The following is a 26,084-nucleotide window of genomic DNA, read 5'->3' as shown; positions in this document are numbered from 1 at the left end:
GGATTCCTCTGTTTCTTCTGTCTATAAGGCTGTCTGGGCTCCAGTAGGTGTGCTGGAAAGCCAATGTAGAAAGAGAAGTTTTGAGATAGTCCCAACAAGTTGAATATGAGGTACTGGGCATGAAGCAGCTCCTGCCCTGCCTGATTATACGTGCCCAACATAATCAATCTCAATTTCCTAACCTGCTGTGCCTGTCATATTTGGATCCCAGTGTGTGCTTTGTGGGATGAAAGGTCTGGCATGGAGCAGTCTGGATGGGATGACTCATGCACCCTAGAAGGTTCACCGTGCTACCAGCTGCAGCCTGGTGCTGAGTCCCCTGTCTGTCCCTCTGACAGAAAGCAGTGTGGTGTGCTCTTTGTGACTGCATGACCTGATAAGCTGCTCTTGTCCCATCTCACGAGCGGAGATTCTCTGTCTGCCCTGTCTTTATGCAACTCGATCTGCTGGTCTCCTCCATCAGATAAAGGTGAGAGGCTGTGGAGCATAGCAGTTGGCAAGTACCAGTATAATGCCTGGCATTGTATGGACCCGTTCATTGTTGATCTCTAAGTGTCATTTTAAAAATGAGGTTAGGTGTTTTAAAGAGTCTGCCTGGCAGAACTGTTAAGGTGGGGCCGTGGTAACTCCTGTCTTCATGTGCATTCATCTGCTGGCACAGAAGGGTGCTGTTTACACCCACCTACACAAGTACAGGTACTTCAAGCACAGTTTTACATGATCTTGTTTAGGTAAAAGTTAAACTGACATCTGCTTTCTTGCATGCTTTTGAAGAATTTTACCTCCTTGCTTAATTCACTTCTCATTCATGGAAATTCAGTATTCATCCCTGTCTTCCAATACAGGTGGATATTGGCCATATTTTTCTTTTCTGTATGTTCAAAGAATATGGGTAGTGAAAATACTTGCACAGGCGGATGGCACAATTTGTCAGGGAAATAATCTGAAGAATTGGGAATTTGTGGGTGTTTACCTAGAAGGACTTCAGCAATTCAGGAGTAGGGTTTACAGGCCCTATGTGCTTCTTCATGTGCCTGCTTACAATGCTGTAGCTCTGGGTGAATTCTTCTAGGAAAGAGTGTTTTACAGAATAACTGAAATATTGTTTGTCTTTTTAGGCTGTGAAGCATGTTAGAGAACCGTACAACAAGTGGATGAAGGGGAGAGGAAAAAGTGCCATTGATAGCTAGGATAGCAACATGGGAAATACAACCACCAAATTCCGCAAAGCTCTTATAAATGGAGATGAAAACCTGGCCTGCCAAATCTATGAGAGCAACCCTCAACTAAAAGAAACTCTTGACCCAAATACTTCATATGGAGAAACGTACCAGCACAATACTCCGCTCCATTATGCTGCTAGGCATGGAATGAATCGTATACTGGGGTAAGTATGATTTGAAGTTTTTCTTGGGTGTGAATAACTGACCTAAGAAATGCAAGAGTGTCAGCTAGGTTATAAATACTTTACGTGTTTGCACATATATGTACGCATATATGTGCATGTGTATGTGTGTGTTGCAGACAGAATTTGTGACATGTTCAAGCAGTAATAGAAAACATGCAAATTAGTCTATAATCACAGACTGGTATAACAGTTTTTAATTTTATTTTTAGTATCTTTGTTTCTTCCTTGTAACATTAGTCTTGGACAGTTTTAGCTTGCTTCCTGAAGACTCCTATACCACGGTTCTTTGAAAATAGCAACTGTTCCACTGTTCTTGATGTGTTTTCCTGTCTTAAAATAATCTGTTTGTAAAGCCGTACCTAATGGATACCATACTGATTGTATCTACTTCCAGATGGCACATTATATGTTTATTTTTGTGTTATTCAGGCAGCTTTTATTTTTTATTTTGGATAATAACAGTGAACATTAATATCTTGATAATGAGTAAGTTTATTATTGACGCAGACAACGTGTACGGCAATCCCTAATGTTAGCTACTTCCATTCTTCTGTATTTTTGTCAGTGCTCTAAGATCAATTAAAGATTAACATCTTATCCATGTCCAGGCATCGCAGGTACAAGCTGTTCTGGTCTAGTATTTCATGAAGCTAGTACTGAGTAGACATTGCTAAACCTCTTCTTCAGTAGGTAGCAAGTAAAAGAGAATTTCATAAATATCCTCTTCCTTATATTAGGAAACAGAAAGGAAATACGTACTGAACTGTATTATTGTTAATATTCTTTTCATCTCTGTGTTTATATCTACTGATGGGCCTGTGGTATTCATAAGGTTTGTTTTGTTCCTCATATGCTGTAACTTTACTGGCTATCTGGCCTCCCACCATAAATTTTTCCTCAGTGTTTTAAATTCACCTAACGGTTTTTTATACTTTATAACTTCTCATTTATCTTGATTTTTACTAAATATTTTTCTCTTCTCCGCCATGTATTCTATATTTCTATTTTTAATTGATGTTTTCATTTCATCACTGAATCTTTTTGTTTGTTTGTTTCTTAATATCCCCAAACTTTCCCCCATTTCTGATTCTTGAATTATAGGAAAAATGTAGCTAAACTTAATTTAAAATAGCATCCAGTTTTTATTTACATTTTCTGTGTGATTTTTTTTCTCTGAGATTTTCAGGTTATTTCTCTCAAGAAAATATCTCTTAAGAAAATATAGCCTCATTGAAACAACAAGGATATATGAAATTGTTTGCACATATGGAAAGAAATGGAGTCATAATTACTGACTGCTGAGCAGTCCATTAGTTAATTCCTATTGCACCATTATGATGAGATCTCAAATAATTGCTTTGTGTTAAAAAAAAAAAGGTAATTCAGAAATGACATTTTAGTACTAGCTGCATGGGACCTTTAGCATCTAAGTCTCACAGGACAGCTCAGTTTTATTTTGCACACACTGCAAACAAATGATCAAAAGAATCATTCTTTTTTCTAGTTTGAGTCCAAGATTTGCAATACAATTTTTGCCAGTAAACATAATGAAGGTGCTAGTATTTGCTAGAGTCTGCTTCTGGAAACCTGGACTGTTAAAATTGTTACTGTTGCTAGGAGTAATTTGCCGAGATTTTTTTACTATTTACTTTTCTGCTGTCTTTCTAAGGGCTTTGTTCAGAACTCCTCTCTAAGACATGCTGCACAAAAATGTAGCCTTTTTATCTAAACAAAGTAGTAAGAGTGAATAAATATCAGACTTACAGTGTGTCTGTTTGAAAAGTTGATAGTAGAAAGGGCAGAAGTGATTTCCAGTTAAGCCTCTTCCTTTTGGTACAGAAAGTTCTGGGTATGACAGAGATTAAATAAATGGAATATTAAAATGAATGCTTTGATTTACTGATGAAGTACAGTAGCTAAAAATAAATTAATTTTAATCTGTTTGTATCTTGAGAGAGATTTACAATTACAAGATATTCATAATACTATAATATTTTATATTTATCTCTTATTAAACATTTTAAATGTTTGGGAATTTGTAGCTACACTAACTTGTAGTTCAAACTCTAGATGTTACTTATATGTATACCATATCATTCAAATTTTCTTTTTAGGCTGATATTTATATTATTGTAGGTGGATATGAACTGACGTGTTTTACGATTCACTGTGTGAAATCTCAAAATAGAGTAGTGCGATGCAGTTGTCAGTATACCTTTTGCATAACAGAATATATTGAGAGAGATATTCTGGGATGTTCAGAAATAACCTATCTGGCAATGCTATTACCAAATACTGAGGCAAAGAAACAAACTGCCTGTTACCAGATGTATGGCTGGTGGTGACTGTCCAAAGACACGGTGAAAGTACAGGCACCGAGTTGCAATGAAAGGGAGTTGGAGACACCCTGGTATAGCGATCTCAGCAGTAAAGACATAAGAAACTGGAGAAGAGGTGAAAGGGTCATGAAGCAAAACTCCTGACCTGGACAAACTTTGTATAATCCAGCATGAAGTCTACTGGCAGAAACTTAAGCCAACAAAACTTTCTCAACGATTTTGAACTGCACAGTTGTTTTACAGCAGTTGTCTGAGTCATCTGGCTGCTGCGCCTTTCATCCAGCATTTACAGCCCAGAAACTGGATTTAGTATATAATGGAGCAATAAAAATTTGAAAATTTGCTGTTAATGTCTTTTCACAAGATTCAGCAAGAGTATGTTAAAATGCTAGGATTGTTTCTATGATAATTTTTCATGAGTATCATAGAAAGCTTTGGTATATTAGAAATGTTGAAAGAAAAAATGGAAAATGATTAGGCATTCAGTTAACATATCACTTTTTTAGTCTGCAGCCCTAAATAATGTTTACCTGACAGATTAGTTTGTTTTAACAGAACATTTAATGTTTAAAAACCAAAAACTGCTGGTCGCAGCTAATTAGCACAAACGAGTTTTCAGAGCACTGCTTGAAGTTGCCAGAAGTTATTACATAGTGCTCAGCAGTTCCCTGTAACAGACAGCTATCTCATTTTCTCTGTCCGGTTAGTAGGGTTATATAGTTAGGGTTTGGGTGAGGTTGTGTGATGGAGGAGGGCTCATCCCCAGGAGCACAGGGGAGCCCAGAGGCAGAGCGGCGGGGGATCCTGGTAAGCTCATCAAAGGGAGGAGCCCCCTGCTCCACTGCTGTCACAGGAGAACCGTCCACCCGTGTCCCAGCTGTGACACACATCAGGACGAGTCTACAGAAGGGGATTGTACTGGATTTATGTGGCAAGGTGTTGGTAGCAGGGGGCTGCAGGGGTAGCTTCTGTGAGGAGAGATCAGGAGGTGCCCCATGCCAGACACAACCAGCTCCAGCCAGCTCCAAAACAGCCCTACCACTGGCCAAAGCTGAGCCTATCAGTGATGCTGGTGGCACCTCCGTGATAACATATTTAAGAAAGGGTAAAAAATGCTGCGCAGAAGCTGTGAGAGAGCAGTGAAAAAATGTGAGAGAGACAGCCCTGCAGACACCAAGGCCAGAGAAGAAGGAGGGGAGGAGGTGCTCCGGGCACTGGAGCAGAGACTCCCCTGCAGCCTGTGGTGAAGACCATGGTGATGCGGGTTGTCCCACTGCAGCCCATGGAGGTCCATGGTGGAGCAGATATCCACCTGCAGCCTGTGGAGGAACCCACACCACAGCAAGTGGATGTGCCCTGAAGGAGGCTGCAGCCCGTGGAGACCCCATGCCGGAGCAGGCTCCTGGCAGGAGCTGGTCTGTGGAGAGGAGCCCACACAAGAGCAGGATTTCTGGTGGGACCTATGACCCTGTGGGGGACCCACGCTGAAGCAGTCCATTCCTGAAGGACTGTACCCTGTGGAAAGGACCCATTCTGGAGTAGTTCTTGAAGAACCGCAGCCCATGGGAAAGACCCGCATTGGAGCAGTTCTGGAAGGACTGTATCCCATGGGTGGGACCCCATGCTGGAGCAGCGGAACAGCGGCAGGAGCAGCAGAGATGAAGCATTATGAACAGACCACAACCCCCATTCCCCATCTCCCTGCGCAGCTTGGTGGGGAAGGAGGTAGAAGAGTCAGGAGTGCAGTTGAGCCTGGGCAGAAGAAGAAATGGGGGAAAAGTGTTTTCAGTTTTGTTTTTCTCACTATCCTACTCTGTTATTAATTGGCAATAAATTAAATTAATTTCCCCAAGTTGAGTCTGTTTTGCTCATGACAGTAATTGGTGAGCTATCTCCTTGTCTTTATCTCAACCCACAAGTTTTTTGTCATATTTTCTCCCCCTGTCCTGTTGAGGAGCGGGAGTGAGAGAGTGGCTGGGTGGGCACCTGGCAGCCAGCCAAGGTCAACCCACCACAGAGATCAAGGTGGTTTGGGGAGGAACACGCTTCGGTCAATAGAGCAGGGGCTAAAAGGGGCCGGTTACGTGGAAATGGGTGGCTTGTCAGACCATGATGTTTGTCTGACCATGCCTGATCACCACAGTCTGTCCTATCTTCTCATTAAACTCTACTGCTAATTATTTTCCTGGGTGACGGGACTCTGCTGTGTGCATGTTTGTGTATGGAGGTCTAAGTACCAGCAACTGAAGTGGGGACCTCATGACAGAGGGGTCCCTGGGACTGGGGTGTCAGCAGCTGGAGAGACCAGAGTGCATGTGTATGTCAGTACATATATTAATGTGTAATGGCTAGTGAATATCAAGCTGGACTAGCCAGCGAGTAGGATAAGTGGCCTGGGAGCCATGTTTCAAAGTAGTTGTTAAGTCAGCAGGTCAGCCAGGAGGCCTGTTTGAGGCAACTGGAGATGAGAAGATCCAGGGGCCAGGTACTGGTAGTGTCTAAGGCCGGTTACTGGGCATCTGCAGTACATGTGTGTGCGAGGTAGCTGGAAGGTCCAGGTCATCCAGCACCAGTTACGGGATAAACAGCATCCAAGGCCAGTTACTGAAGGGATCAACATTGTTTATATGTATATTTTTCCTACTAGCAGACCTTTATCCTGCTTGCCTAGAGAGGGTAACACAATGAGGCCGCCAGTGGTGTTTGTGGTCATGCTGACCATTCATGCTGAGTGTTTCTGTCCACATACATCTGTGTGGACCAATATGTATATATGTATTGCATATGTAAGTTTCCATGTGTGTCTCTTGGGAACGCAGCCCAGCCTCTCTACTGGCTGGATCTGGGGACATGGAGCCGCAGCAGCCTTGCCTGCTTTGGGCTACCATCTTTGCCAACCCCTAACAGTCTGGGACCTTTTACTGAAAATAGAAAGGTACAAAGAGAAAATATATGCCTTGAAATCTCTCCAGAAAACATGAGAAGGTTACTTTCCGTTTTGGAAGGAAAGAACTGAACATTTCAAGTTTTCTGTATTGGACTATATTGTAAATACCACAGGAACAATTCAAGTGTGATTTACTCAGTGATTTTCTGCTACGGTCTCTAGACATCTGCTGGTAGTGCTTAGATTCAGAACTAATGCTGAGAGAAATTTGCCTTGGTTGTTAACAGCTCTAGTTGAGAAATGTCATCTCTGTGTTACAAAACTATATTGATGTCACTATTCAGACTGTGTTCACAACAAGCTAATAATTAGGTAGTCTCTAGTGGGTGATAGGTAAGACGTCTGGAAGTAAGAGAAAAAAATTACATTGCACTCAAAAACATCAAAATAATAATAAAAGATACGTTGCACTCAGATGGATTTTGAGAGCTTTGTACAACATACAAACCAGTCTTATTCCACCATAAACATTTATCACGATTCCCTATGAATGAAGGTCTTGACAGAAGATTCCTATTCAAGAGGATAGTTTAAATTTCATTCACTAAATGGGTGTAAAAATATTACAGAGAAAGAGCACACAGGAAATTTGTTTTCTTTAGAAAACGCAGTCTTCAGATGATCAAGCACCTCCGATGCACTCAGGCTTTTTTTGCCTAATCCTAAGGTACGTTTGAGACCATCTGACTGCTCAATTCGAAAAAACTGCTATCAGTTTGGAAAGTTTTTCACGGGGGTCTGGCTGTTGGTGAACCATTCCTGAAATACAACAAGAGAATAGGCTTTTCCAGAGGGTGGCTGAGATGGGGTGGCTGGAAATCACAAGGACACTACTTGTGGTTGAAAGGAAAAAAACATCTTAGATAACCTGTCGTTTTGCAATGTATGTTGTGGCATGACTTTCAGTGTTGTAGCTTTGCTGGGAAGCTTTTTGGATCAATGACAGGTTTTCCTCATTGTGTGCTTCATACTGTTACATCTGAGCACTTTGTGAGTATTCAAGCCAAAAGTGGATTGTTTGTAGAAGTTGCTGCTGGTCCTGGGCTGAAAAGGGGGGAGGAGGGGAGGGTGACAGAAACATGGGGCTGTGGGGAGACAGGATGGGTCTATGAAGCTGACTCTTTTCTGGAACAGGAAAAACAAAGGTTTCCAGTTACAGAGGATTCTGGAAATTGAGGTGAATGCTGAAACTTCAAAAAAAATACCTCAACATTCTTGATGCCTGCCTATCAGTAATAATAGTAAAGGAACTCTGGCATTGAAGGCATAGCTAAACTAGCCAGAGAGAAACATTGGTAAATGTGCCCAGGATCTGGCTATAGGAAGTATTTCTTGTTTCATTGCTATAATTTGGGAACTATTTTTCACTGCAGTAGAATGACAGAAGATCAAAGTAGTGGTGGTGTGAATTTCAGGTCCATGTAGGCTACAGTCTTATCTAATCTAGTTTTTATGGCTGTTTAAGAGGTTCCAGTAGGGGCTGGTCTAAGCAATTGTAATCCAATCAAAGAAAGTGTATTGAGATTACCAATATGTTATATAGGATGAATTTGACAGAAAATCTGTTGACGTCAGAGGGAGCGTTGCATTGGTCACAACACATTTGGGACTGTCTCTTCCCATGTCAGGTTTTGTTGGGTTTTATTCCTTTTGCAGTCATGTTGAAAATTAGTTTTGGATGTATTGGAGGGAGATGTGTGCAGACTGTTTTTCAGAACATGATTTCTCAAGTTGAGAGGATATTAGGGAATTTTTGTGCTGCAAAAATGTATGTCAAGGAGAAGTATTAGAGAAAACCCTGTTAACTTCTTTGCAGATCTTCTGGCTTTAGAGAGGTGCTGTAGTTGATTATTTTCTGATAAGGTTGAAGCTGCTCTGAATTTCAGACAGGTTTTTTTTCTGGAGATGCAAATGAAAAAGAGGCTACTTCAGGGTACTTCACTCTGCACTGTTTTGACTGAGACAGAAGTTCTGTAAATGTTTGAACTTTGAGATCCAAATTGACCTAAATCATGCATACTGAAATATTCAGAAAGGTGCTACAAGATATATTCTTTCTTTATCAAATTTCTGAAAATCTATTCTATGCTTTGCCAGTAAGACTGGTGTTCCCTTTTAAATTATTCTCCTAACTGTAATTCCATTATAAATGTGAGCAAAAGAAAAATAAGAAGGTTAATAGCAGCTCTTTGTCTAATAAGGGCAAATGGGAAAAATGGAGTTATTAACCACAACAATGGGGTCCCAGTGTAAGGAAATTTGTATTGAATGTATGGACATTTTCAGTAGGTTGTTCAAAAATCCTGGAGGAGTCTTTTTTTTCTCTTTTTGTTGTTCTTCATGGTAACTCTTTGAATGATAAAATTCGTTTGATGTTTTCCACGCAATTTTACAGCTCATTTGGGAAAAAAAATTATGAAGGTATAATAGTTGCGTATGCTTCTTTCCTAAAAGTAGTTTTTAAAAGTTTTGACTTCCGGTTTTAGTGTAAAAGATATCGACCTAACTGTTTTCCCTTTCTCCCACACAACAAAAGAATTCTGTCCTGTTTTAATAACTTAAAATATTACAATATATTATAATATTTCATCTGAATAATTTATTAGAATGCCATTGTCTAGATTATTCACTTTTGAACAACAAAAAACAAGCTTCTTTTTAATTAGCAATGATTACACAGAGAAATGGAATATTAGAATATAATTTTATTTAAGATTAATTTTATTCATAAAAGTAAGTATGTCTGCATTGGAATTATTCATGCTAGACTTCCTTTATAGTCAGTGTAGACCTAGGTAATAGAGCTAGTCAGAATAATTAGTGAAGGCAACAGCACAATTCATTTTATTGTGAAGTTGACCCTAAAATATTTTATGTTTCTTCCCATTGATTATAAAGGGAATCTAAAAGAACTGGATCAGCTGTAGTTGTCTGCTTTGTAAATCTCCAGAGCTGAGAAGATTAATCTCGTCCTAGAATATGCTAAATAGTTTAAAATCAAATAGTAAACACCTGCAAAGCTGTAAATTGAACACTTTCACAGTTTTACAATATCAGACATGAATGCTACTTGTGGGAGATACTGCTTGTGATATAGTGTTAAATGTTTCACTTTCGTGGTCTGTGGTCAACGATCAGTGCAGCGTTGATCCATCCAAGCACGAGCACTGGTGTTTATCTGAATGTTTTGTTGTCATTCTGCTCAGCTGCTGAAAAATACCTGGGTTTTGGTTCTGTAAGACCCTTTTCAGATTAGTTATTTTATATAGCTTGGTCACCTACTAAATACTTTGGAATATGAAAGATATGTTGAGTTACTGCTTCTTCTTGCTGCTAGGTTTTTCTGCACCCTTTAGAAAAGTGGGAACTGCAGTGCTCTTCCCTGTACATGTTTAGACACTGTTTAAATGCTCTTACTAAAACAATCATCTATTCCCCACATTGTTCTTATTTTTCTTTCCTTGGAAATCAGATACTGCAGAATAAAATCGCTTCGTTAGTGACTGGTGAGATGAGATATATTAAGGCAGTACACTATTAAAGATTTCTTATTCTGTGTTGTCTGTTCTCCTTAGTAGAACCCTTGTGATCATTTTACCACAGGCAAAGTAAAATTATATTTGTGTTGTAGACGAGTAGAGCTTTGGTCCTCACCAGCCACAATGACTGAATCTTTATTTCAACTAATTTTTTTACCAGGTAGAGTTTGTGACTCTGTCGACTTGATGGTAACTGCTGAATCACTGTGTCAAATGGCTTAACTTCACCCTGGGGTTAGAGGCACACGTGGCTTCCTTACCAGAGAGATCTGTTGGCTCAGTAGTTAGCAGAATAATGACTGAGACACTTGCAGTTTATGATAAACAGAAGTAAATTTATCAGAAATAATTAAGTTTTATAGCTAAATGCAATATCCAGCTAAAATATTCAGTGACATTGTATATAAACCCAGTTTTCCTTTTGGCCAAAATATAGACTGTGGATGATTTGATTTTTTAAATTTGTCATTTTTTTCAATTTAAATGTGATAAAATTACTTCACTGAGACATTTAAGGAAAATACAAATTAGTGTCAATAAAGATCAAGCAACATACGGATTGAAAGGATTTTTCTGGAGGGAGGGATAGAGGAAGATGAGACAATGTCTGTAATACATTCATAGTTTTTAAGAAATAGAAAGAATAGAAATGATGCAAAGCCTGTTGTATTTGCTGTGTAATTTCATCATTATTGCTATATAAATAATATCAATACTAGATGTCATACACTGCTAGGTGATTTACAAGCTAATATGTAGATAATGGTCCCTGCGCAGAGATAAAAAGCTATGCGTTTAAATGGTGGAGATGAACCCATTCATTGGTAGTTTCATGCTTATTATTTCATCTGACATTTGTTTGAAACTAATCTAAAAATAATAGTCTCACAGTCATCTGAGAAGAGAATTCAGTGTGGATAGTCTTTTTGGAAAAAACTGTGTTCAAAGGAGGGATTTGGAGAGAAGGCTGGAAGGATGACATCTAAGTTCGAGAATTGGTTCTAGCTGTAAAGAAATGTATAGAAGAAAAGGCCAGAGACAGAGATGAGAATCAAACAGATTTTGCATTATAGAAGACATTTAATCATAGAATCATAGAATCATTAAGGTTGGAAAAGACCTCTAAGATCATCGAGTCCAACCGTCAACCCAACACCACCATGCCCACTAAACCATGTCCCTAAGTGCCTCATCTACATGTCTTTTAAATACTTCCAGGGATGGTGACTCAACCACTTCCCTGGGCAGCCTGTCCCAATGTTTAACCACTCTTTCAGTAAAGACATTTTTCCTCACGTCCAATCTAAACCTCCCCTGGCGCAACTTGAGGCCATTTCCTCACAAAAGGAATTTCATAGTGACAAAAGCTACTGGTAAGCAGCCAGCTCCAGTGGAAGCCACTTCTAATTTGGCACTCAGTTCTTTTTCTTTTGAAATCTCACTCAGAATATTGAAATAAAAGCCAGAAGTGGCATGGGATCATGGAAACAGTATTCCTCACTGTCTATGGGAAGGCCAAGCTCAAGTCGCTCATAAATAAATACAATAGTTTTCTGGTTAAGGATAACTTAAGGATGTTGTTGATACCTTTTTGCATCAGGAATGGTTTAATTCTGTGTTTTGGTGCTGCTGTTCCTCCTAACAGGCATAGGAACCATATATAAAGCATGATTTATAATTATCTATCTATAGAAGGTCGTACTTAATCATATTAGCTGACACAAAACCACTAAACCAAAGAAACTTTTCAACCTATTTGCATCTTTTTAGTAAAGAGAATAGCAAGTTCTTTATTGATGCATATTTGTATAAGACCTTTCTTAGGTGTCTTTAGGTGATGGGCTACTACGTTAACATGAGTCAGACCAGAACTGGAACTCAGACCCAGGTGCTGACCTACCTTTAATCACTTTAATAGTCTTTTGGAAACAAGCTATTTGGGGAAACCATAGGTGAAATGACAGCAATACAGTGAAAAAGATTTTTTAGAGCCAGTTTAGGAGAGAGTGAAGACAGTGCTTGCGTTCTAGGCAGTATTTTTGTAGTGAGCATTACATTAAGTCCGTAAGTGAAACAGGCCTAGAAGAGCATATGTTGGCAGAGTCAAAGATTTCCATTTGAACCTTAGATTGCTTTAAGTAAAATACATGATTCATATGTGCTGTAGTATGGACTTGGTTCTCAAATTGGTGGTTTTCTCTGAAAATCTGCAGAAATTGTTTGAGTACTCAGGAAATGGATTTAACCCATTTTGCCAGATGTACCATACTTGATAGGAGTCATATGAATGGGAACAAATGGGAGGCATTTCTGTTCAGGAAAAATACAGAATTGGAGGCCAGAGTAGCGTACTTGTTGTAAGGGATCTTGACGTGTCTGTGAAGGCTTCAAATTTTGGAAGGAAGATTTAGCTCTTCACAGACTTCCATCAGAAGTGGAGACAGTATCACTGACAGCCTCTCAGATGCTTCCTTTGCTGTTGGCCCAAATGACCACTGGTATAACCTCGCTCCGTACTTTGGCAGGATATTACTAGTGTTTATGAGAATTCTGGTAGTGTTAGTAACAGTTCTTAGGCAAGGGGCCAACTGAATTTAAGGCTTATAAAAAGTCAGGATAATAGTCTGTGTTTTGTCTTTGATAAATGGTTAATGATCTGTCAGCAGATTCTTTATCTTAGAATAGCAATAGTCACTGTCTCCTGCCCAGGTTTTTACTGCATGCAGGAGATTCCTGGGCTGTAGGAGAAACTTAAGAATCTTAATGAAAGAGAGAAGAAACTGTAAGTACTAATAAAGAATATTCTAGCACTATATAATGAATAAAAATATTAATAATTACTTTTACTAGATGTGGCTTTCAACATCCGGTAAATAATAATACTTTTCACAAAATTATTTAAACCAGCTCATACTTCTAGACAGCTGTCAGTAATGCCTAAAAAGATTTCTTCAAGTGCTTGCTAGTACGCTGTGGTTGTTTTGTTATAGTACATTTGGGGGGAAAAGTGCTTTGAGTTAATGAAATAACCATGATTATTCAAGGTTTTAATGCATCAGTATTGACCTGCTGTGTTGGAAGCTGAATGATTCAATAATTGTATGAATTGATTCATTGCATATGAGTTTTAAATTACTGGGTAACAGGGCTTGGACCTCCTGTATGTTTTTGTAACTCATGGCTTACCCATACTTCTCTTAACTCAGAAGTCTGTGAGCTTTAGGTTTATGCCTGCATTGGAGTTCACAGTGTAACTTTTTTAATAGCGAGCTGGACTTACATGGACTATCTAACCCAAGGACCAGAGGGGATGTTGTGAAAGGGAACCCTGTGCAGATTAGTTTACCTTGTTGCTGCAGCTCACCTTTTTCTAGTACCTTACTTGTCTTGCCTAAAGCAACAGTGCAATTTGCTGTGTAGTTTATATAGTATACATAAATGTTTTACATTCAAAAATCAGTAAGTCTTTGAGCAGATTCAGACTTGCTTTGGTCTCCAGCTGTCAGAACTACCTTTATAATTTCATTTTACACTAGTTTTTATTTTGGCTTTATTTTTGCTATACATAAGTACATTTTCATATGTTTTTATATGCATACTTATATATACACGTGTGTATACATACATATAGCTATAAATATATAGCATTTATTTAGAGATACAAAGAGACTGTAAATATGGTGGTTTTCATGCCCCAAACATGAAAAATTTTATTAAAACCTGAAGAAATGGTTGTGTTGATGTTAATTTCCTGGAGAGAGAGAATGTGCCAGTTGTTTATTATTCAAGTTCACAGCCTTGTGATCTTGAGTCTCTTGCTGCTTTTCTGCAAATACAGACAGTAGTAGGTGTGAATGTTACAGCCCTTTCTTTTTTGACACTTTTTTCAACACTTTTTTCACGCTTTTGTCACCTCAAGTTTGCATTCTGCAAAGAGCTACAGCTTGAAGCAAAATCTGGAAATTGCAACTAGAGTAAAGTCTGGCTGCCTTGTGGTTAAGTGTTATTTCCTATAGGCAATGCATATTTTCACTCTATCAGTACATTTCTAGGCAAAGTTTAGCTTTTTATACCTCTGAAGTTGTGAGCCAAATTGCAGGGGTCTAATAGCACTGCTCTGTGAAAGTCTTAGGCACCACATACCACTGGTAAAAATGGGGCCCTGTCGAATAATGAATTTGTGGATGTAAAATGTATTAATTTACCCTTTTTTGGACATTAGTCATCTTCTCTGAACTTTAAGTCATGGATTCAGTTGGGCTTTTCAGCGTTGGCTTGACTTCCCCTTTCACTGAAGAGCTGATCCTTTGACTTTTGGAAGAGATTAAAGAGAGAAAAAGGGGGAATACTGTGGCACTTTGAAGCCCATTTATGTGTCCAGAGTGAGGTGCTGGTTGCCTTTGGCAGCTCTGGTGTTTGTCACACCCATTTATAAGACACAGAAGCTGCGTGACAAGCAAGGAGAACAAGTAATCAAACCTAATTTTTCCCCAAGCCCAACAGTGTTTTTTACAAATGCCACAAAATTATTCTTGAAAATTTGCATATGGTTCTTACTGAAGTTTTCAACATAATTAGAGACTGTTGGACATTTTTTTAGCAGATAACTTTGACAGAAGGGCAAATGTTGAGCTTAGGTAAGGGAATAGCGTTCTAGGGAGGATTTTTGGATTTCTCTCTTGGAAAAAAAAATCTGCTGGATCTTGCTGCAGGGGTTGAAAATCTACCTTGCTGATAGACTTATTTGAGTAGGGATATTCTTTGTGCAATGAAGCAATAGTAAAACAGCACAGTGACACTTCAAAAGATTTAAATCCATCCTAGAGCTTTTCATCATTTGGTTAATACAGAAAGGTGCCTTTCTATTTGTTTAAGAACAGAGAATCTGCAAGCAGGCAGGACGTAAGCACTTCTCATTTTAGATTAGGATATACATAACTTCTTAAAACAAGAATTTTATTGTTTTTTTCCCAAGAGCTTAATTTTATGGTGGAAAAAATGTATACTAATAGTTACTCACTACTGAAGCTACCTTTTATACTATCGTTTAACCCTTTAGAGAGAAATTTTGGGTTTAAGAAGGTGTACTGGTTTGACAGCCTTCAAATCCTACTTTTATGCATAGAGTTTCAGCCTAGGGCAGAACCATCTCATCACTGAACTGTTAAGAATAAGATGAAATATCTACCTCGAGCTATGGGAGAGCATTTGTATCCATTCAGCATTTGTGTATTCTACAAAGGTTCTTCTATAAACCTACATAAGTCTTAGTAATGGAAAACTAATAGGTTACAGCATATAGTCAGTCAAATAGGGATGAAATCCCCATAGTTTGGGATTATTAAAGAGAATTTTGTCAGAGTTGTTGAGAAAAATATAGTACGGTTTTCTAAAAAATAAAGGGAGGGAGATGAATATAGGCAGGATGATCTCTTTAATTGATACGATTCAGTTAACCTTGCTATTATGTTAGCAGAGTTTATTAATATTTTTGTGTGTAAAATATTGTTTTGTAAGAAAAAGTGTCTGATTTATGGCTTTCATGGGTCACCACAAAAACACTGTGCTATTCTGAAATCAGATGCACTGTAACCTGATTGAGGAGTGAATCACATGCTTTAAAATACCACAGCATGGAATTCCACTGATGATAAAGAGCTAAATATTGAAAACAGAAATGTACATTATAATATTATCAAGCCTAGAAGGTAATGATTAGATAGCTAAAGATACTAGAGAAACTTCATCTGGTTTGGGAGGAGACAATGAAGGTCTCCTTGCAATTCAAAAAACTCAAGTACTGGTTCAGTGTCATACAGAAACCACAGACAGTTCTTCACTGAATTTTAAAGTAACATTTTACTTTGAATTAGAGAAGTAGCAGGAATCGGTACGTTGAATATAAAGCAACTTGAAGTGGGAAGAAAAGCTGTGGTTAACAAATACCCAAAGGACTCTCCTGACATTCAAAATATGCAGGTCTAATTAGTGCAGCCATCCAGCATGTTACACAGTCTAAGTGCGAACTTTGAAATAGAGTTCAGGCACTTGATGTGAAAGACAAAGTCCACCCTCTTTGCAATACTGAATCGTTTCTGTTAGCTTCGTACTGTGAGCTTGGTGCTATGCCTTTGTGCCAGTTGAAGCCTTTAATCTCGATGCTTCCTCAATTGTGTGTCCTCAGGGATTCCTGCTGAATGCTTCTGCGTTCAAAAAACTGGTATTTTTGCTACTGTACGGCAGTCCACTGTAGTGATTGCAGAAGGGATCTGGCCCCTTCTTTATCACCCTTTCTTCTCTACTTACTCCACAGCAAATTTGAAGGTAACAGATGTCTGCTACCTTTACAAACTTTGTGTCATAGATGTCAGGTAGAAATAGCTAGGCCTACTGACTTGAACATCAGTGTTATCTAGTTTTAAAACCTACTGAAAAAGGAGCCACAGATGAAGTCTTTTACAATCTTTAGCCGCTGCCTCTTTCTTCCCAGTGCTGTGATCTCTATTTTTTTTTTTCTTAAGGAAGATGCAAGAGTTTTGGGATGGAACATTAGGAGGCATGTGGATAGTAAATGCCATGGGTAGGGGGAGGAGGGAGTAATAAAATTAAAAAAAACAACTTTGTTTATTCTTGACTTAAGGACTCTGAATTGAAAAATGAACAACTTTTCATTTTTCTGTTCATACTGCAGTTTACAAATGCATTGAAGGCTAAGTTGGGGGTGATCTTTACTTGAAGTAAAAATATAACAAATGAAATTGTGAAAGGGGGTTAACAGAAGAAAAGATACTGGTGTACAATAAAATAGATTTTATTGCAAAAGTAGAGAAGCTCAGATTTTAGTGAGTCTCCAAAGTTACATCTCACAGAGACCAAGATGGCTTAGATTTAGCCTTGTATTTTCTATATCCAGGTTTTGCGGTGGGTACCTGCAAAACCTCATACCTAAGGCATCTAGCATTCTCATATCAAAGCCTCTATAGAATTAATCTCCTCATCCCCTGATGAGTTATCTTCCCTCCTTCCCTCCCTCCCTCCCTCCCTCCCTCCCTCTCCTTTCCCTCCTCCTGTCTCTCTGTTCTTTCCCACCTTCCTTCCCCTCCTTTCTTTCTGTCTCTAGTATCATATTATGTAAAGCTAATTCAAACAAGCAAATTCATTTTGGATAGTGTTTGATACTGGTTAGTCTTATTATTTCATGTAATTGGCTGTGAAGCATTCCTCTGAAAACAAAAAAAACCCAAGCAAACAAAATGTGCTGTCACTTTTTTGGCAACATCTTTAATCTCAAGTTTGGCATATTCATATTTCCTAACAAATGGATCTATCATATCATCTACCATGGAATGAAAGAGAGATTTCTCTAAGGAACATTTTTGCTGCCAAAATAGGGCAACAAAGAGGAGACTGTTTTGTTTTTATCTTTTCCTCTGAATACTTTGTTACCCCTTATTTAAAAGAACAGTATTTTAGTAATAAGTTTTATTTTGAACTCAAACTGTTCAGAGATTTTCAGAGGGAAGAAAGGACGGAAATCCGGCTGACCAAATGGCTATCATCAAGACATCCTTCCATCGCAGGACCAGATCAGCTGTGCCTAATTTTTTCTACTGAAGTACTTGTCCAGTCTGTTTTCAATAATTTCCAAAAGTGAAATTCCACACCAACCCTATATAGCCTCTTCCTTTATTAATAAAATAGTTTCAGGATTATTCTTTGTCCTGAACAAAGCATGGGAGAACTGTGAGAGAGAAAGGCATACTGTGTAGTGCCTGGTGGGATGTATTCAGGGACAACGGAAAGGGGAGGTGGCATTTAGACTCGTAACGATAGCACAGGCAATAACTGAGGTAAATAACATTTTCTTTTGTCAATTTGGTTACCAAGTTCTTCTGCTCTCCGCTGTTCACCAAGAGCAGTATGGTCTGGGTTTGTATTTAGGCAGTGCCTGCCTTCAGGTGGCATAGTTGCCTGTTTTAAACTGAAAGTGATTGAGGGGTGAGGGCAGGGAGGGTGGAAGCTGGTCCCCTGTATTGACTTAACAAGGATTCCAGAATAACTGTTTTTTTCATACTTGCAAACTGTTCGGAGTCAGGGAACAGCCTGGAGAGGAGATGAACAGTGACTTCTGCTGGTTTTACGTGTGAGGGGGCTTATGGGAACAGTGCAAGTGTTTCTGCAGTGACTTCTTGAACGTATGTGCCATGCTTCTGATTTAGCCTGGTATTACCTCTCTGGGAACTGTCCTTCCTACCTTCACAGGGAGTTCTTTCACCATTGCTTCTCTCTGACCCCAGTCCTACAAAGAGGCGGTCTTTCTTCTCTGCCATTTCCTACCATTCACTTTCCCTTAAGAAAAAAATTACTATTTTAGTATACCTCAAAAGGCTAAAGCAAGTTTGGATTCACAGGGCTTGTATGATATGTCTCAGTTCTTCCATTTCAGAACTGGATTGTAACTTCTGTAATTCCTTGCTGGCAAGAAGCAGCAGAGAGCTGTGTTGTCTCAGGAGCTGTCAGGAATCAGAGTTGTGGTTCCAGGAATCAGTCTGTTGTTTCCCTTTCATTCCTAAGCTGGTCCTTTTTGCCGGTATAGTTTATTGTCCACTTTGAACTGCCTCTAAAGCATTCAAGAGAAGACTTAAATTCTTGCCAGCCTCTGTCATCTGCATCGGTGAGGGTTTGTGTTACGTTGCACTTCCATATATTCTAGAGCGAGAAAGCAAATAGTCTTTCCTCAATGCATGTAGTGCTAGCAGGAAAAGTTATTTCATATGTTTTCAAGAAATAGTAAGTACTGCCTTGACATCTGACTAAAGATACGGGAAAGGAGAATGAATTTTTAAGAAATTGCTCTAGCATTATCTGTTTGCAAACTACCAAATGCACTACTATTCAGAACACAGAGTAGAAAAAAGAAAGTATCTATTTCATCAATCTTGTGACTTAATAACATTTATTGCAATACAACACAGAATTCTAGAATAAACTTTGCCAACTAAAATTTATGTCATACACTGACAAAGTACTTATATATGGTACTTAATGATATTTCAGTAATTCATCCAGATCTTGGCTCTTGAATCCTAAGAGAAATTATCTATTAAGAATGTTTATCACTAACATGGCTAATAAAAATCTTGGCAAGAAGAAAAAAGAGCTGTCATAATAGACCCTTCCCACTTCAAGAAAATGAGTGGAATTGTGTGCTAATTATTTTTCTTCCATTTTTCCCCCTTGCAGAACCTTCCTTTTTGTTAGAGATGGTAACCCAAATAAACGGAATGTGCACAATGAGACATCTATGCACTTACTGTGTATGGGACCTCAGATCATGATCTCAGAAGGAGCTCTTCATCCTCGCCTGACACGACCCTCAGAAGATGACTGCAGAAGAGCAGATTGTCTGCAAATGATCCTGAAGTGGAAGGGAGCAAAGCTGGATGAAGGACAATATGAACGAGCAGCCATTGATGCTGTTGATAACAAAAAAAATACACCTTTGCACTATGCTGCTGCCTCAGGGATGAAAACCTGTGTCGAGGTAAAAGTTCATATATAGTCACAAGTCTATATACTGGTATTAGTAAATGACACACACGGTGTTTCACAAAGCTGTTTCAGAGAAAAAAATCTGATACAGTATATTGAAATAACTTTTTAATTCTATTTTTCATTAATTGGAAAAATTGCAAAGATAAACAGCCCAAAACATACACTGTCTGTAGAGAACAATGAAAAAAATTGATTACATATAGATTAACTTCATGACATAAACTCCTCAGCATGAAGACGACTTGTGTAAGCTTATAAAAATTGGAAATAATTACAAGACTGTAACACTGGAGAAAAAGTTTTAAAGGTAGGCATAGGCATACCTGTATGTGTAAAGAGAAGTGAAATAACTGCCTGAGAGAAGACTAGAGCTCTTTTTATTCTGCTCTGTAGCTGAGACTGGGAAATGCTGTCCATGTTTCAAGAACAAGTTTGATATCTTTACAGTGCCCAGCTTTTTTAGAGGATGCCATACATCTGTGCTAACATACTTAAAGATAATTACCTTTTTACAAATTAAAAATTACTTTAATGTTTGTGAAAGTAGTGGATAATAATGAGTAATTGGGAATCATAATGACTTTGAAGGTCTCCCACCAAATTTATTTTTGAACTATACCAAGTAATGAGGACTAGTATTTAATTGTGCTGGTAATTTAATTTAAAGAACACAAGAACAGACATCTAATATTTTCAAAAACAACTAACATTTTCATAAGCCTGTCTATTATAACATCAAGATTTGTATTTTGAGTGGTAACGATTAATTCGGAGTTCAGCATTTATATGTAAAATTTAGGTTATTTTTCTTCTCTGTATAACTTCATGGTTATTGAGACTACACTTCACTCATTAACTTAGTATCATCAGCAAAGTTTATCACCTCATTATTCGCCTGCTTTTCTAGATAACTTCTGCATATCTTAAACAGTCAGGTCCCAGCACCTGTGGGACTTCACTGGTGACCTCTCTCTGCAGTAAAACTGACGCTCTCCCTGTGCTTTCCTGATTTTCTCTGGAGCTATTTTTAGTATTGGTGTTACTTTTACCACCTTCTAATCTTGTACCGTGACAGATTTAAGCAATAAGTTGCATATTATAATAAATAGTTCATATTTGAGTTCCATTAGGACTCATGAATAAGTACCATCTGGTGCTGGGTATTTATATTAGTATTTGGTTTACAGGTTGTTCTAGAACCTCTTGTGCTGAGACTTCAATTTGAAACAGACTTTCCTTTCTGTCCTTCGTAAAGCATGTGTGGTACATCCACAGAGAATCTGGACTCCAACAATTCATATCACTTTTCTGCTTTATGTTATTTGAGATTGCTTTTGCACTTTGTCCAGCGACCGACTTTACAAACACATTGACAGCTTTACTGTGTGATGTTTTAAAATGATTTATTCTGAGTTGTTATGCACTTGGCATACTGCTCAAAAACCATTCAGAGCCTTCTTCACTGTGATTTTACATTTACCTTTTCCAGATTTTGTTCTTTACATATTCTTCATCTGGAGACAACTTCAGCTTCTTATTTCCCGTATGAATGTGTCCCGTTGTTCTACCTTCACAGATTCTTCTGATGTTTCTAGAATTTTTTTCCACACTTTTATTTAGTACCACTTTTTGAAAGTAGGCAGCGGATTATTTGTCTTTTTTCTGCATCTGCAGGAATGGTGAATCTAAGTACATTTTGGGAATTGTTATTGAGTGGTTCTTCGATGGTAACATTTTGAATTAGGTCTTGTAGACTACTCTGGACAAAGTCAGGAGTTGCTTCTCCTCTCATGTGTTCGCTAATTATTTTGTCTATTATTCAATCACTTATGTAGTCTGAAATTTTAATTTAAGCATCATATATTAGCATAGCATTTTCTCAATATACTTGGGAGACGCAGTCACTGAAGTTCCCTTTATTTTTGTGACTTGTGCCCTTGCAACATTTCTGTTCATGGGCAGCATGTCACTTTCATTGTTACAGTTTTGGTCAGGTGGTCACCAAAGCTTTTTTTTGTTTAAGTCCAGAATTGTATTCCACTGGGATTCTCTGGTATTTGTTGATAGAGTTAGTTTATTTATCTGTGAGTTTGGGTTGGGTTTTTTTATTTAAAGGTAAATAGCACCACACTTCCAATACTGTGAACTTCTCTGTGAGTCTCACATAATATGTTCTGTGGTATTACGTTGTTACACTGATTGTATTCTGTAAAGTTTCCAGATATTGTCTGAAAATTTTCATTTAAAATTTGTCATTTCAATTCCCCAGCCTTAGCTGTGCACTATCAACTGAGCACTGGATGCTCCTCCTTATCTTCTGTTTTTTCATTAGTCCCCTCTTTAAAAGCTCAGATAGTGTCTTTTTATTTCCAATAGCCAACACTTCTTTCATTCTGTTAGTACAAAGATCATCCTTCCTAGTTTTCTGCGCTTCTAACGAATGGAAACTCATCTTCCTTATGCCATTTTCTGTGCTATAACTTAAGCCTCTGTCTCTCTGGTCCCCTGCTTAGTACTGAGAGGAGTTAAGAGGATGCTGCTGTTAGATACTGATACTTAACCTCCAGTATCACAGCCTGAATCTTGCCCCTGTACCTTCTCTCTTCTCTGCCCCATGTTGTTACAGCTCCACAAGCTCCACACTAGCAGTTTGTCTTCAACGTGTCCCTAGAAATTATTTACACACTTACTGATTTTCACCAGGGAGGCAAGCCACTGTGCGGTCTTTGCTAGCTGAATTATACTCAGACCCAGCTAATTATGTACACGGTAACTGAATTACACACAGGTACTGCCTTGCTCTTCCTGTCAACTAGAATGAATCTTTCTTTATTTGTATGGTTATATGATTGATTTAGTGCCTCTTTTGATGCGATTGATTTGTAAACAAATATCAGGCTGTCTCCTAGGTCTATGTTAATACTGCTTTTATCTTGATTGTCAATTCTTTTTAGATTTGATAAACAAACAAAAATATTAATTGCAAAGGGCTCTGTACTTTTCTCTTGTTCTCTTTTTTAATGCCACTTGTTTGATCCAGCTGCCTGATAAATTCTGGCTACAGGGATTTTCAGTCACAGTTGTTCTATCTAGCCTTCCCCAAGAAGATCCATTTGCTTTTAAACATTATTGTACATTAGAGGACAAATGTGCATGTCATGTCAGAAAATGGGAGATACCAGGATTTAGCATTTAACAATCTTTTTGGGCAAAGTTGGTGAAAAACACTCACATAAAATTGTTTAACATGAGAATGGTTGCTTCTGGTAGAGAAATGGTGAACAGAAGAAAAGTTTAGTAACCAGTTTCCAACGTATTTAATTTTCTGGTATTTACAAGCTTGCTTACTCACATTTGTGAAATATTATGTCTATTACAGTGATTTATAAAGTGCTTACAGTTGGACCTATATCAAGATATACTGCAAAAAAAAAAAAAAAAAAAAAATTACATTATCCACAGAAACGCTTATTTCTTTGTGTTCTGTCTCTCTGCACTTGAGAAACCCAGGTAACATAGACTTCAAATTTACAAGGGATTTGAGCAAGGAGTCTTCTGCCTCATGCCCCCAAATGGGGCTATACAGTGGTATTAGAGGTAGACACAGTTCTTCAAAAGTTTCAATTTCAAGAGCATGAAGCAAATGGGGTCACACAGTAAGATCCAGGCAGACTATAATGTCGGCAAGAATCACAGTCACTGCAGACTAAATTGTGGTTCTGGAGCTAGGCTGCAGCTTTTAAGTGCAGACTGTAAAATCAATTGGTTTTAAACTCATCATGAAAGTTCATGGTTTGTGTTTCTTCACAAATTATCATTCTATTTCTCACTGTCTGTGATATGATTTATTAGATGAATCCAGCTACTAGACTGCTAGTTCCCCATTTAATTATATAAACTGGGTTATGTTATCATGACAATATGTACTGTTCAATTGACTAAACCAATTCTTGCTCTAATTTGCTTTGCCTTTGAAGAAGAATTTACAGTCTGATCCACATGGACTGCTATTTGCCAGAGTTTGGACACAGTTACATAGTCTAACTAGTCATGGTTTCTACATTAGAAACATAGAGTACACCCCCAAGTTCAAACTTTGTTATGTGCCCTACCATAGGGTAGAGGACCTTGGATCCTAAGATTAGTATCTGAGATATCTTAAGTCCTCCAGTATAGTCTGTAGTCCTTCTAACTCCTTCAACAGGAACAGGATTATGAACAGGAACATTACATTAGGAAAAGCCCGAAACAGAGCCTGGTGAAGGAGTTTAACAATGGTCTCTTTGTTCTTGGAAGTATTTGAGGATTAAAATTCTTAACAAAACAAAAAGAGATAAAAAAACTGAATTGCCTAATCCTCAAGTCATCTTCCCTCTCTCCAGTAAACTGAAGGTTACTTAGAACCCCAGGAGCGCCTTTTGCCCAGTTTTGTGGTGGTTACTCTCACTTCAGAGCAGCATTCCTCTTTAATCGTCTCCTTTTTCCATAACTTTTCAGGAAAGCCCCAGCATTGTATCTTCCCCTATCCCTACCACACCCACAAAACGAAAGGAAAAAACAAACATAGTCCCTTGTGGGTGAACCACCTACTAGTTCATTTGTTCAGAGTTGATAGTCAAATGTGCAGTCTTGATACTGCTCCATTCATGTATTAAATTTCTCCTCTGAGCAGAACAGCTGTGTGGAACCCTGTGCTAAAGATAGTTTGGGCAAAGTTAATGTGCTTATCTTAAAATACTGAATAGAAAAAAGACTTTCATGCTGAATAGATTTGATTTTATGCAGATATAGTCTACTCTATCACAGCATATTTGGCATATTAAATGGCATTTTTGCGATTGTTTAAATTATTAATGTGATTATTTAAATTATTAATCTCCTTTTAATTACTTAAGAGACACAGGCCTTTTTAACAGTGCTTCCAGAGAAATATGGCATCATTATTAAAAACTTGTTGGTTTGCATATTCCTCATCTTGTGGATTAGATTTTGAGCTGCATAGGTCTATGGAGTGTTCTTTCAAGTATATTTATTATTTTTCTTCCTCAGAAGGTGTCTTAGTTGCTGCAGTTAAATTTCTGTTAGAGTTTAAAATGTACAGACAGAATGTGAAACTCAAGTTTTTGGCAATGTTAGGAAGTTTAGATAGAACAAGGTAACTGTAGGCTGGGTATCTTGATAATTATCCTGGTACTATCTTTATTTCTGTCTGATACGCTGCTATGAAGATAAAATATGGTGTCATACTTAATGACACTAATATCTTCTCAACTAAATTTTGTTATTGCACGGGTTTGTGGTATTTTGGGGTTTGCATTTCTTTTTATTTTGGAGAACTTGGGAAAAGTTTCCAAAGAACCTACAAGAATGATTGCAGGTTTGTAAACTACATTCTGTATTTTACAGTGGCAGGTGAAGGAAATAAAATCTGCTGAAGAGAAAAGTAAGAAGTGACTGATCATGATCTAAAAGGTTTATGTGGAGAACAGATCATTTGGGGGAAATTTTATTTTTTTTAGAAGTATAAAAATTAGAAGCTGAGTTTTGAAATATCCTGGCTAAAAATACAGGATAGTATTGTTACAGCCATCATGGTCTGAAGGCAAGATAATGTTTGTAGATTTTAGTTTTATTTAGAAATAAGATGAATCATTTTAGTAGTGAATGATTGTCCTGGGTGCTCCATCATTAGAAGTTCAGCACGTGTTATAAAGATGTCATAATAAATCAGCAAAATGGTCCACTGCTGGCCTTTAAAATCTGTGGCATTTGTTGTCCTTGCTCATATCAGATCAGTTTATAGCAGGGGGCAAGGTTGGCAAGGTAATGAGAGCAGCACAATCAGTGTTTATTAGCTAGAGACTGCATTTCTGGGTGGTTACTGGCAAGAGACAAGGTTGGTGAAATGGCACAATACTAGACCGTATTAGAATTATTTCATTTCACTTTTCTCATGTCCTCAAAAATAAGGTAGAGTTACCAGTAGTATTATTTGCCTATCTGTGAATTGGTACCCCATCTTCCCTCCTACCCAAGGATTCTCCCATTTTCTGTCACCACCAGTGTACCAGTGCTGGGAAGAATGGTGGAGTTATACCCATATATAAAGCATATTTAAAGGTGTATCTAGCTCCATCTTGCCACATGCTTGATGACCTCAGGCCCCTCATTTTCTACAGAGCACTGGCCATATCAGTAGAGCAGAATTTTAGTGTTTAAAACCTAACAGAGACATTGTGTAGCGTTGCCTTGTAACATATTTCTGAGATTTTGTGGTTCCATGGAATTACGGTGGG

The 26,084-nt window shown here is 38.1% G+C and overlaps 1 protein-coding gene across 3 annotated transcripts in view; it reads left to right on the top strand.

Annotated features, from left to right (window-relative positions):
• Positions 1-26,084, top strand: part of ANKIB1 (ankyrin repeat and IBR domain containing 1) — a 102,280-nt gene that overhangs the window by 34,666 nt on the left and 41,530 nt on the right. For all 3 annotated transcript variants that reach the window (XM_076331523.1, XM_076331524.1, XM_076331522.1), the window contains exons 2-3: positions 1,119-1,387; positions 19,477-19,777. In XM_076331523.1, the coding sequence (XP_076187638.1) occupies positions 1,200-1,387; positions 19,477-19,777 (489 nt within the window). In that variant the 5' untranslated portion in view covers positions 1,119-1,199. The remainder of the gene's footprint in view (positions 1-1,118; positions 1,388-19,476; positions 19,778-26,084) is intronic.

The sequence above is a fragment of the Aptenodytes patagonicus genome, chromosome 2 (genome assembly GCF_965638725.1).
Source record: "Aptenodytes patagonicus chromosome 2, bAptPat1.pri.cur, whole genome shotgun sequence".
In the NCBI taxonomy this organism is placed as follows: Eukaryota; Metazoa; Chordata; class Aves; order Sphenisciformes; family Spheniscidae; genus Aptenodytes; species Aptenodytes patagonicus.
Note: the sequence above shows the minus strand (reverse complement) of the source record. Positions and strands in the feature narration are given on the sequence as shown.